Source organism: Narcine bancroftii, chromosome 2, assembly GCF_036971445.1.
Source record: "Narcine bancroftii isolate sNarBan1 chromosome 2, sNarBan1.hap1, whole genome shotgun sequence".
Taxonomy (NCBI): Eukaryota; Metazoa; Chordata; class Chondrichthyes; order Torpediniformes; family Narcinidae; genus Narcine; species Narcine bancroftii.
The window spans coordinates 99,148,230-99,162,267 of record NC_091470.1 but is presented as its reverse complement, the minus strand read 5'-3'; the positions used below and the strand labels follow the sequence as shown (position 1 = coordinate 99,162,267).

Genomic DNA, 14,038 nt, shown 5'->3' with positions numbered 1-14,038 from the left:
CTGGAGCACATTTTAATCCAAGGCCAAAGTGCGGGGTTGGGGTCCCTTGTGCCACGCTGTGGGCCAAACAGGAAGGGATGATCTAAGTCAGGAAGCAGGGATGAGTCAGGGGCACTGCTTGGGGACACTCATGGCTCTAGGCTGCTGGTGGAGAGTAAGACGTGTCAAGATTTCAAATAAAATGAATAAGGTCTGGCATTGAGCGGAAACTTGGAGCGCTGATCTACCATCGTGGAAATCTTCAGGCACTTTATAGCCTGTGAATTACCATATGTATTTGTGTAATCGGTGATACCATGTAATAGTCGATTTTCTCCCCACCCCCCCTTTATTGGTCCAAAATTCGTGTGTTTTCAAATGACCTGTGTAAAAGTCTCCTCCTATTTTTGGCCCCAGGCCCATCTGAGTCCCAAATGCCCCAGCTGCCTGCCTTTCCAAGCTTCCAACCGTGGAACCCTGCCCTGGCCGCCTGCCCACCCGAGCTCCCGATGCCCTGGTTATGGATCCTCACCCCAGCTACCTGCCCATTCGAGCTCCCGACAATGGATCCTTGCCACAGCCGCCTGCCCATCCAAACTGCCAACACCCTGGCCACCCACCCATCCGAGCTTACCACGCCCCGGTTGCAGAATTGCCAAATGGTCCCGGCCATCCGAGTTCCTGATGCCTGGAACGACGCGGGTACTTAATGCGGTCAGAAGTTTGACCTGTGTCAAAGTCAATCCCACTCTTTTCGTCCGAATAAGTGGTCCAAAATATTTGATGATTACAAGTAAATACGGCTCTTGAAACATGGCCAGTGGTGACACACAGCAAACTCCCACGTGTGAGCAGCCTAATTTTCTGCGGTAGTGAACAGCACAGTGGTGCAGCCAGTGGGTTGTTGTCTCACAGTGCCTGGCGTTCACTCCTGTCTTTCTCCCTGTTACCACTTGGGTTACTCCAGGGTGCTTCCACTTACTCCCACAGCTCAAATCCACGCAGGGCAGTGGTTTAATTAGCACTACAGGTTGTCCCTTGTTCATAAATGAGTGGGGTAGGGGGTGGAAAGTTGATAAAAATGTGGAGAGAATGAAACAGGTTGGACAAATGTGCGGGTGGTTGATGGTTGGGACGGACTCTGGGCTGAAGGCTCTTTTTTAAAATTTTATTTACAACATGGTAGAAGCCGATTCCAGTCATTGAGACCCATGCACCCAATTAACCTACAACCCCCATACGTTTTGGAGGGTGAGAGGAAACTGGACCACCCCGGGAAAATCCATGCTGGTCATGGGTAGAATGAGCAAACTCCTTGCAGACAGTGCAGGATTCGATCCTGGGTCACTGCCGCTGTCTGTTTCCATGCTGGCCATCTCTCTGACGCCATGATTTTGAGAAGTATTGGATGCCAGGGATAGCTCCTGGTCTCCTCATCCAAGAGATCTTTTGCCCTTCATCTACAGTGCGATGGGGTGGGAAAGAAGGTGGGGCCTCAGTTTAACATCTCGTTGTGTGCCTCTGACAGTGCAGTCCTCCACAGCAACCTCTTTCCTGGGCAAGAGCACTGCTCGTTGAGGTGCAGCTCAGCTTGGAGGTGAGAGCGTGACCGGGTAACCTACTTGGATGTGCACCCAGTGTAAAACCAGAAAAGTACTGGCAGGCAATGGAGGTGGGGACATGATAGACATTAAAATGGGAGAATTTTCCATGTCTGTAGTGACAGAGCGGGACAGTGTGTCTCGGTAACTTGATGAGTGAAACGGCCTCCTCCTTCACTCTGTGGCTTAACATCCAGCATGGTAACAGGCCATTTCAGCTTATGAGTCCATGCTGCCCAATTATACCCAATGAATCTACACCCTCGGTATGTTTTGAATGATGAGAGGAAACTGGAACCCCTGGGGAAAACCAACGTAGGCACGGGGAGAACGTACAAACTCCTTACAGACAGTTCGGGATTTGAACCCCAGTCCTGATCGCTGGCGCTATAAAGGCGTTGTGCTAATCGCTGTGTCAACCGTGCCGCTCTTTAACCTGAAACATGTTACTCCCAAGCAGGGTCTGAATTTCAGAGGGACTGACCTCTCCCGACTGGACCTTCGCTACATCAACTTTAAGATGGCCAACCTCAGCAACTGCAACCTCAGCCACGCCAATCTCTGCAGCTCGAACCTTGAGCGGGCAGACCTGTCTGGAGCAATACTGGACGTGAGTGTGCATGGTTTTCACTGGCTGATTCCTGTCAGGTTATGGGTACTAATTTAGTGTTGTGGCCCGCACGCTGGTGGGTGTGGAATATCACAAGCCTGGGGTGTCAGCACAGTAACAGGCCCTTCAGCTCACAGTATTCATGCTGGCCCTAAATGCACCAAATTAAACCACTAATTTTTCTATACCCTTCTATATTATGCACATTTAGAGTGTTCATCTATTATATTTTTTAAATGTTATGAAAGAACCTCCACCAGGAGGAGTCACGTGATGGAGTAGTAGCTGGTAGGAGAATACCAGCCCTCTCCAGAAAAGAAGAAAAAAAGTGAAGAAAAAGCAAAGCCCCAGATACACAAAACACAACAAATAAAAAGATAAAGGTGTGGAGAAAATGGCACCTAAAAAAGAAAAACCAAAAACAACGGGAAAAAAAGAAGGAAAGACGCCGGAAGAGAAAGGTGAAGGCCTTACTGCATGAAAAAGCAGGGACCCACCGTGGAAAGAGGAGCCCGCTCCCCGAGGTTAGTGGAGACTCCGCAGGTTCGCGACCCACCGACCGCGAGACTGCAAAGATGGCTCACTGAGCCAAACAGAGGTGCGCAACTGCACATGCACGAAGAATCGTACATGTGCGATGCGCACGACAAGGAGAACACCGACGGGAAGGGGGGGGACCAGCTGTGGAGTGAAATTCCACAGCATGATCAACTGAGAGATGCCTGACAGTAGAGCTCCCAGCTGGAAGATAAAGAAACCAACGGGAAAGAGAGGGTTGAGAAAGAAAAAAGGAAGCAAGGGACACAACAGATAACCAGCCCAGAAGAAGAGGACCAACATCAAGAAACCATGAAAAAAACCCCGAGACAAGCAGCTCAACAAGAAAGACAGAAGAGACACAGATACAAGGAAGAGAAATAGAAGACACAAACCCAAGAGCAGACGGAAGAAGAACACCAAGCTCTGCACAGAGGAATAGGAAGTAAAATGAATAGACAGTACATAGATTAAAAAAATTTTCAAGAACAAATGAAAGCATTAAAAGAATGGTTGACATTAGAATTTAGTGAAATGAAAAGAAAAATGAAAAGTACAGAAGAAAAAGTGAGTAGAATAGAGCTGGTCACAACAGATGTAGGGAAAGGATGAGAAAATGTGGAAGAACGTCCAATGGCGGTAGAAATGGAAGTGAACGACTTAAAAAGAAAATTAGAAGAAAGTGATAAAAAGGTTAAAGAAACAGGAGTTGTTAGCTCAGAAGATGGATATAATGGAAAACTATAGTAGGCAAAACAATATAAAGATAGTGGGCCTTAAGGAAGATGAAGAAGGCAAAGATATGAAAGACTTTATAAAAGAATGGATCCCAAAAGTCCTGGGAATGCCAGAAATGCAGGAGGGAATGGAAATAGAAAGGACACACAGAACATTAGCCCCGAAACCACAGTCACAACAAAAACCAAGATCCGTTTTAGTAAAATTTCTGAGATACACGACAAGAGAAAATATATTGGAGAAGGCAATGAGAGAAGACAAAAAACCACTGGAATACAAAGGTCAAAAAAAAATTTTCCACCCAGACATAAGTTTTGAACTCCTAAAGATGAGGAAGTAGTTTAATGCAGCAAAATCGATCCTATGGAAAAAAGGCTATAAATTTATGTTAAGATATCCAGTGGTATAGTTATCCCGGGGGAGCAAAACAGACTTTTCTCGGATCTAGACAAAGCACGAGAATTTGCAGAACGCCTGCAAGACAGAAAGAGAGATGAAGAGATGTAACAAGAACAAAGAACGATGACAAACTATATATAAAGAAGTAAAAATAATGTGTAAGAACTAAAGGAGGGAAGAAAAGGGAAGTAAGGGAGAAGGGGGGGAAAGAGGAGGGGTTAAAAAAATAAAAAGAATAAGAGAAGAAAAGAGGGGGAGCTTTGTTGTAATGTGAAGATAAAAGTTTTCTGGAGGGGGTTGGGTGGGAGAGAATAGCAGTCACTGTGAAATCAGTTGACACTTGTGAACGGGTTCGCAGTCCGAATGGAGAGGGGAGTTGTGGTTGCCTGACAAGGGGCGACTCAGAGAGGGGGGATGACACTTGGGGTTAAGGGAATTTTAGATGTGGGAGTGATTGAAGTATTTTATGTTTTAGAAATGTTGTCATACAGTGCGTTCAAAAAAAGAAAACTGAGAAATGAAAAGGGGAAAGGTGGTGGTGAGGAAGCGGAAATGAGATGTAAACAGAGTATGAGATGGCCATGTTGAACTATATGACTATAAATATTAACGGAATACATAAGCAAATCAAAAGGAAGAGGCTATTAAATTTACTGAAAAAAGAAAAAAATAGATATAGCATTCGTGCTATATCTAACTGAAATGGAACGCAATAAATTAAGGAGAGACGAGGTAGGGCACGTAACAGCAGCATCATATATCTCAAAAGCCAGAAGAGTAGCTATATTAATCAATAAAAATGTACCAATCAAAATAGAGAAGGAAATAATAGATCCAGCAGGGAGATATGTAATGATAAAATGTCAGGTATATTCAGAATTTGTCTGGAATTTGTTCAATATATATGCACCCAATAAAGAGGATCAAAAGTTTATGCAAGATATTTTTTTGAAGATTGTAGATACGCAGGGGAATAAATTGATAGGAGGGGACTTTAAACTTAATTTGGATTCAAAGATGGATAAAACTGGACAAAAGACTAGCAGAAAGAACAAAGTAGCCAATTTTATGGTTAAATCAATGCAGGAAATGCAACTTTTGGATATATGGAGGAGACAACACCCAAAGGAGAAGGAATACTCATATTATTCGAGTAGACATAAAACATACTCAAGGATTGACCTGTTCCTGTTGTCAGCCCATATCCAAGGGAGAGTTAGGAAAACTAGATTGTTATCTGATCATTCACCCCTGTTATTAGCAATAGAACTGGAGGACATTCCACCAAGAACATATAGATGGAGATTAAACTCCAAGCTACTTAAAAGACAGGATTTTAGAGAATTTATTGACCGCCAAATTAAAATGTACTTTGAAATAAATATGGAATCAGTGAAAGATAAATTTATATTATGGGATGCAATGAAAGCCTTCATCACAGGGCAGATAATAAGTTATGTAACTAAGATGAAGAAGGACTACAATCAGGAAATAGAACAGTTGGAAAGGGAGATAGTAAATACAGAAAAGGAACTAGCAACAAGGGACGATATAACAAAAAGAGATTAGTTGGACAAAAAAAAATATGAAACACTACAAACGTATAAGGTGGAGAAGAACATAATGAAAATAAAGCAGAAGTATTTTGAGCTAGGAGAAAAAATGCACGAAATACTGGCTTGACAGCTTAAAACAGAACAAACTAAAAGAATGGTATTGGCATCAAGGAAAAAGGACAAACAAATTACATATAACCCAACAGAGATCAATAAAAACTTTAAGGAATTCTACGAGCAATTATACCGAACTGAGAACGAAGGGAAAGAAGACAAAATAGATGAGTTTCTCACTAAAATTGAACTACCGAAATTGCAAGAAGAGGAGCAAAACAAATTGATAAAACCATTTGAAATAGAGGAAATACAAGATATATTAAAAAAAGCTACCGAACAATAAAATGCCTGGGGAGGACAGACTCCCAATAGAATTCTATAAAACATTTAAAGAGTTACTAATTCCTCCTCTCCTGGAAGTAATGAACCAGATAGAAGAAACACAAAACATGCCAGATTCATGTAAAACAGCAATAATTACAGTAATATCAAAGACGGGGAAAGATCCACTAACACCAGCATCGTATAGACCAATATCTCTACTTAACTCAGATTATAAGATAAACTATTAGCAAACAGATTGGCCGACTGTGTACCAAAAATAGTAAAACTAGATCAAACTGGGTTTATTAAGAAAAGACGGACAACGGACAATGTTTGTAAGTTCATTAACTTAATACATGCAGTACAAGGAAATAAGACGCCAACAGTGGCTGTTACTTTAGATGTAAAGAAAGCCTTTGACAGGGTAGAATGGAATTATTTATTCAAAGTATTACAGAGGTTCAACCTACCAAAGAAATATATTAATTGGATTAATGCATTATCGAAGGGTCCAGTGGCGAAGGTGACAGTAAATGGATATATCTTGAACCAAATTAAATTAAGCAGGTCAACTAGGCAGGGATGTCCACTATCTCCCTCACTGTTTGCTTTTGCAATAGAACCATTGGCAGAACTGATAAGAACAGAAAATAAAATAAAAGGGATAAAAATAAAAGAGAAGGAATATAAAATCAGTCTATTTGCAGATGACTTCTTCTTTGGCTTGGCTTCGCGGACGAAGGTTTATGGAGGGGTAATGTCCACGTCTGCTGCAGGCTCGTTGGTGACTGACAAGTCCGATGCGGGACAGGCAAGCACGGTTGCAGCGGTTGCAAGGGAAAATTGGTTGGTTGGGGTTGGGTTTTTCCTCCTTTGTCTTTTGTCAGTGAGGTGGGCTCTGTGGTCTTCTTCAAAGGAGGTTGCTGCCCGCCGATCTGTGAGGCACCAAGATGCACGGTTGGAGGCGATATCAGCCCACTGGGGGTGGTCAATGTGGCAGGCATCAAGAGATTTCTTTAAGCAGTCCTTGTACCTCTTCTTTGGTGCACCTCTGTCTCGGTGGCCAGTGGAGAGCACGCTATATAACACGATCTTGGGAAGGCGATGGTCCTCCATTCTGGAGACGTGACACACCCAGCGCAGTTGGGTCTTCAGCAGCGTGGATTCGATGCTTGTGGACTCTGCCAGCTTGAGTACTTCGATGTTGGTGATGAGGTCACTCCAATGAATGTTGAGGATGGAGCGGAGACAGCGCTGATGGAAGCGTTCTAGGAGCTCTAGGTGATGCTGGTAGAGGACCCATGATTCGGAGCCAAACAGGAACATGAGTATGACAACGGCTCTGTATACGCTGATCTTTGTGTGTTTCTTCAGGTGGTTGTTTTTCCAGACTCTCTTGTGTAGTCTTCCAAAGGCGCTATTTGCCTTGGCGAGTCTGTTGTCTATCTCGTTGTCGATCCTTGCATCATATGAAATGGAGCATCCGAGGTAGGTAAACTGGTTGACCGATTTGAGTTCTGTGTGCCCGATGGAGAAGTGGGGGACAGGTAGTCATGGTGGGGAGCTGGCTGATGGAGGACCTGTTTTCTTCAGGCTGACTTCCAGGCCAAACATTTTGGCAGTTTCCGCAAAACAGGACGTCTTGCGCTGGAGAGCTGGCTCTGAATGGGCAACTAAAGCGGCATCGTCTGCAAAGAATAGTTCACGGACAAGTTGCTCTTGTGTCTTGGTGTGAGCTTTCAGGCGCCTCAGATTGAAGAGACTCCCATCCGTGTGGTACCAGATGTAAACAGCGTCTTCATTGTTGAGGTCTTTCATGGCTTGTTTCAGCATCATGCTGAAAAAGATAGTAAAGAGGGTTGGTGCGAGGACGCAGCCTTGCTTCACGCCGTTGTCAATGGAGAAGGGTTCGGAGAGCTCATTGCTTTATCTGACCTGATCTTGTTGGTTTTCGTGTAGTTGGATAACCATGTTGAGGAACTTGGGGAGGCATCCGAGGCACTCTAGTATTTGCCAAAGCCCTTTCCTGCTCATGCTGTCGAAGGCTTTGGTGAGGTCAACAAAGGTGACGTAGAGTCCTTTGTTTTGTTCTCTGCACTTTTCTTGGAGCTGTCTGAGGGCAAAGACCTTGTCAGTAGTTCCTCTGTTTGCGCGAAAGCCACACTGTGATTCTGGGAGGACATTTTCGGCGACACTAGGTATTAGTCTATTAAGGAGAATCCTAGCGAAGATTTTGCCTGCAATGGAGAGCAGCGTGATTCCCCTGTAGTTTGAGTAGTCTGATTTCTTGCCTTTGTTTTTGTACAGGGTGATGATGATGGCATCACGAAGGTCCTGAGGCAGCTTTCCTTGGTCCCAGCAGAGCATGAAAAACTCATGCAGTTTGGTATGCAGAGTTTTGCCGCCAACCTTCCAGACCTCTGGGGGGGGATTCCATCCATACCTGCTGCTTTGCCACTTTTCAGTTGTTCAATTGCCTTGTATGTCTCTTCCCGGGTAAGGACCTCATCCAGCTCTTGAGTCAAGGGCTGTTGAGGGAGCTGGAGCAGGGCAGATTCTTGGACTGAGCGGTTGGTACTGAAAAGAGATTGGAAGTGTTCTGACCATCGATTGAGGATGGAGATCTTGTCGCTGAGGAGGATTTCGCCGTCTGAGCTGCGCAGAGGGCTTTGGACTTGGGGTGAGGGGCCGTACACAGCCTTTAGTGTCTCATAAATCCCCTGAAGTCGCCAAGGTCGGCGCTAAGCTGGGTTCGTTTGGCAAGGCTAGTCCACCACTCATTTTGGATTTCCCGGAGTTTGCGCTGAAGATGGCTGCATGCGAGACGGAAGGCTCATTTTTTCTCTGGCCAGGAAGGTTTTGCAAGGTGAGCCTGGTGGGCAGATCGCTTCTTTGCCAGCAGCTGCTGGATTTCCTGGTTGTTTTCATCAGACCAGGCCTTGTTTTTCCTGGAGGAGAAGCCCAATACCTCCAGTGGATTGCAGTATGGCCATTTTCAGCTGATCCCAGAGGGTTACAGGAGACGTGTCCGTGAGGCAGTTTGTATTCTCGAGCTTTGCTTGGAGGTTTGCCTGGAAGTTTCCTCTCACTTCGTCTGACTGCAAGTTTCCAACATTGCACCTCTTTCTGGGGCTCCACTGTTCTTGAACTTTGGCTTGAAGTGAATGTTGAGCTTGCAGCGAACAAGCCGGTGGTCAGTGTGGGATTCCGCGCTGGGCATGACCCTGGTGTGGAGCACATCTCGTTTGTCTCTTCCTCGCACAAGAAAGTAGTCCAGGAGGTGCCAGTGTTTGGATCGGGGATGCATCCAGGTAGTCTTCAGGCTGTCTCTCTGCTGGAAAAGGGTGTTAGTAATGACAAGCCGCTGTTCTGCGCAGAGCTCCAACAGGAGGCGCCTGTTGTCATTGCTCTTGCCGACACCATGTTTGCCAAGGATTCCTGGCCAGGTTTCTGAGTCTTTGCCGACACGAGCGTTGAAGTCACCAAAGATGACAACCTCGTCGGCTGTAGGGGTGTGTTGGATGAGGTTGCACAGATCAGTGTAGAACTTGTCCTTTTCTGCTGGTTCAGCCTGAAGGGTTGTATGTGTCGCTTGTTTTGAAGGGGGAGTCGCATGGACATGATCCGGTCAGAGTGGCCTGTCGGGAGGTTTTCGAGTTTGGAGGCAATGGAGTTCTTGACCATGAAGCCAACACCAGATAGGCGTCGTTCACCCTGAGGCTTGCCAGACCAGTAGAGTGTGTAGCCTGCACCGTGTTCTTGGAGGCTGCCTACATCTGCAAGGTGGACTTCGCTGAGAGCAGCTATGTCGATGTTGAGTCTGAGGAGTTCATGTGCAATGAGGGCAGTCCAATGTTCAGTTCGGTGGCTGTCAGCCTTGTCTAGCATGGTTCTGATGTTCCAGCATGCTAGCTTGAGTTTGTGTGCATCTTTTGAAGGGGAGGACATGGACATGTCCTCGGGCCTGCGCAAAGGAGCTTTTAGGTGGAGTCCAGTGTGCACAGTACTGGCCCCACCCTTTACACCCATGGTTCGTGTACCGTGGCCAAGCAAGCTGGGACGTGGCAGCGAGGTCCTTGGGTCGTAGGTTTTATATCAGAGTGTCCTTCTCCTATGCAGGTTGCTTAACTGGGCTGAAGAGGCCTGCCTCCCCTTTTAGGTCGAACCATATCTGGAGATCTATGACCGCTGTCCACACGGTCCCCTGGGAGAGTCTCCCAGGGGACCGTGCGGCAACGGGTGAGGTCGGACTGCACCGAGGAGGAGGAGGAGTAGAGGAGAGGGAGTTCTTCCCCGTCCGCTCCACACCTCCCTCCATACTTGCCAAGCAGAAGCGGCAACCTCCGGCTCTCAGGTAAGGGCCAGGCCGCTCAACCAGGAACTCATGGGGGCAGTTCGGAACCTGCAGGCCGGCCTGCGGCTTTTGCACCCTGCACCCGGAGCCCCAGCTGGTCAGTGGGTCCCCACCAAACACGGACAGGCTGGGCTAGGGGCGAGCCCCAAGTCTGTGCCCCACCAGAGCGGCCTTGCCTGGGGAACCTCCGGGGTGTTTTGGAAGGCGTGGGAAAGGTTGTGGTCCTGTGTGTTCCTGCCCACTCGACCCTGCATGGTACAGCTAGGCGTGGAAGTAATTGAGCCACCTGTCCGGGGGCTCCAGGGCCCAGCAGGAAGGGCAGAAGAAAGCTCGCCCGCACCTCCAGCACTCGGCCGCGGCAGGAGTAAACGCACGCAGGCCGATTCCAGGGTGCACCACTCCATAGTATACTTAACAGAACCAGAAATATCAATAAAAGAATTACATAAGAAATTGAAGGAATATGAAGTATCAGGGTACAAGATCAACACAAATAAAAGTGAAACGATGCCAATGAATAATGCGGATTTCACAAAATTTAAAAAAGAATCACCCTTTAAATGGCAAACACAAGCAATCTGATACCTAGGTATTAGACTAGATAATAATCTAGGCCATCTATACAAATTAAATTATCAGCCATTAATGAAGAAATTACAAGATGACTTAGAACATTGGAAAGATTTACCATTAACACTAATAGGAAGGGTAAATTGCATTAAAATGAATATCTTCCCAAGGATACAATACCTATTTCAATCGCTACCAATTCCCTTAACAGAGAAATTCTTCAAGGAGCTAAAGAAAATAATAAGGAAATTCTTATGGAAAGGGGGGAAACTGAGGATAGCGCTAGATAAATTAACAGAATGGTACAAACAAGGTGGTTTGCAGCTACCAAACTTTAAGAATTATTATAGAGCAGCACAATTAAGATATCTATCAGATTTTTATCAAACAAGGGAAAAAAAACAGATTGGACCAGGATAGAGCTAGATAAAATAGGGGAGAAGGTACGAGAAAATATACTTTGTAAGTGGGATGAAAAACTGGTGCAATATAGAAGTTCACCAGTATTGCACCATCTGCTCAACATTTGGAAGAAGATTCACGTAGAAAGGAAAAAAACAAATTACCAACTACCAAAATTATTATTGACACAAAATCAACTAATCCCTTTCACAATAGATAACCTTTCCTTTAGAGAATAGGAGAGAAAAAGGATTAAAAGATTAGAAAATTGTTTTCTGGGAAATAATTTATTATCATTTGAACAAATGAAGTACAAATATGGAATAACTTGTGGTACAATGTTTGCATACCACCAACTGAAAACCTACTTAAAGGACAAACTGGGAAGCAGGAAGGAAGCAGCTTTGAATATGTGATTACAGACACAATGATAATTAAAAGATTTATAACAAACGTGTACATCAAGCTGCAAGAGAAAGAAAATTATGAAATAAACTATAAACCCAAACAAAAGTGGGAACAAGATCTAAACAAAAAGATAAAAAATGAAATATGGGAAAAGCTATGCTCCCGAACTATGAGAAATATAATAAACACGAGGTTACGCATGATATAATATAATTGGTTACACAGGCTATATATCATGCCACAAAAGTTAAATAAATGGGATCCAACATTATTAGATAGATGTTTTCACTGTAAGAAGGAAATGGGAACAAAAGTACATGCAATTTGGGCATGTGAGAAAGTGGAAAAGTTTTGGGAAGATCTAAATCAGGTATTAAATAAAATCACAAAAAGCAACATACCAAAAAATCCAGAGATCTTTCTTCTAAGTAATGTAAGAAGAATTAGGTCTCAAACTGGATGAAGTGCAAAAAAGATTTATTATGATAGCCTTAGCTGTAGCCAAAAAATGTATAATGACAACTTGGAAATCAGAAGAGAGCCTGAGAGTAAAGCAATGGTACATGGAAATGAATAAATGTATTCTGTTGGAAAAAATAACATTTAATTTATAAAATAAAGTCACAGAATTTGAACAAATTTGGGAACCGTACATGGAACACAACAGAGAGGACCTTCCGCAGACCTCCACCCCCTAAAATGATAGAATGAGAAGAAGACGAAATGAACTGACCCAGTTTGTAAAAGTAGATGACATTGTTTAATGGGTTTATTGTATTGTATTTGTTGAACGTTTAGTGGGTTTGGAGGGGGGGGGGGGGAAGGAGGGAGGGAATGGGGGGGAAAAGGGGAGAAAATGACACTGTATATTCAAGAGGGAAATGTTTGTGTGCATTTTGATTAATATGGTTCATAGTGTGAAAAGTTAAAAAAAAAATTTAAAAAGTACCTCCACCACTGTCTCAGATAATACCTTCACCCTCTGGCTTAGGTATAAAGGAGTCCAAATCTCCTTGTCCTTGTCTTAAACTAACGGCCTCCAGTTGAGGGAATAACTTCTCATTATCTGACCCATCTCTGCCGTCGAGATTCTTTGTCTCAGACAGGTCTCCGTCAGTTTTCTTCATTCCATGGGAAGCAAACCCAGTTGCTCAATCCCAGGCAACATCCTGGTGAGTCTTCTCTGCACCCTCTCCAGCACAACCACATCTTCTCTATTGTATTAAATCCAGGTCGGCCTAGACCAGCCGTTCTCAACAGGAATGAGGGACCACAGCATATTTAAGTAAAAGCCATGTTTTCTTTTCACCTCACCCAACAATTCTTTTTTGTGTTTATTTATTTAGTCAGTAGGAGAGAAGTGCAGAAGAAACCAAAACGTGACTGCTTCACTGGGAAGGGGGCCCATAAATGCAGAGAAGAGTCCTGGGGGCGGGGGGGGCGGGGGGTGGTGTTGGGGCTAGAGCCATATAATAATTACAACATAGAAAGAGGGGAACTTGGCCATTCTAGTCTATGCTGAACACTTCCTCCCACCTAACCCCATGACACACAACCCGTAACCATTCCTTTCCTGTCCATATACATATCCAATTTCTCCTTAAATGCTAATATCGAGCCAGGCTTGTGCCACACACCCACCACTCTCTGAGTAAAGAAGTCTCCCTTCCCAATGCTTCCTCTAAACTTTCTCCCCCAACTCTCAACTCATGTTATCTTGTTTGTATCTCCCCCTTTCTTAAAGGGAAAAGCCTCTCCACGACAACTCTATCTATACCCCTAATTTAAATACCTCAATCAAAACCCTCTCAACCTTCTATGTTCCAAAGAACAAAGGTTGAGAATTTCTGGTGTAGACTATACCAGCTGTGGCCTAATGACCATAGAGTTGCCCCGTAACCACCTTGCTGTTGTATTATGTGCCCCTGTCATTGGAGACAGGTATCCAATTAATCTCTTAAACACCGATGTACTTGTGCTGCTCGTTTCAGGGATTATTGAACACTAAGGATATTGTGCTTCTTGATACTTGCTCATATCCTTCCATTCAAAGCTCTAAAAGTTCAGATTTATTGTCATACATGTCATCAAATACATCCCTGATATTCTTTTTCCTGCAGCCCAGGCAGAATTCCTAATTGTAGTGAAATCCTGGTATCTGGCACCTATGGGGGATTGATAGATGCCAGATAAGTGAATTTTCCGGTTGCTTGAGATTGCATGTTGCGAGATTGGCGAACGAACAGCAAGGTGCACCAATTTTAAACTTCCTAATTTTTTAACCCATTTATTTTTGGCTATTGTTTTTGCTGGTTGCTTGAATTCCGGTTGACAGGGGCTTTGCTGTAACTGTAAAGATACTCAATGTGAAATCTTCAGTCTTCCCAAAGTTCTTCACCTCACACGTTTCAGATTTTAATTCCATCTGCCATTATTCTGCTCATCTTGCCGACTGAAGACAATCTTTCCCACTGGCACCATATCATTTCGCTGATCGAACTTA

The 14,038-nt window shown here is 44.4% G+C and overlaps 1 protein-coding gene across 3 annotated transcripts in view; it reads left to right on the top strand.

Annotated features, from left to right (window-relative positions):
- Window positions 1–14,038, top strand: part of LOC138753981 (BTB/POZ domain-containing protein KCTD9) — a 51,292-nt gene that overhangs the window by 31,990 nt on the left and 5,264 nt on the right. For all 3 annotated transcript variants that reach the window (XM_069917654.1, XM_069917653.1, XM_069917652.1), the window contains exon 9: window positions 2,041–2,190. In XM_069917654.1, the coding sequence (XP_069773755.1) occupies window positions 2,041–2,190 (150 nt within the window). The remainder of the gene's footprint in view (window positions 1–2,040; window positions 2,191–14,038) is intronic.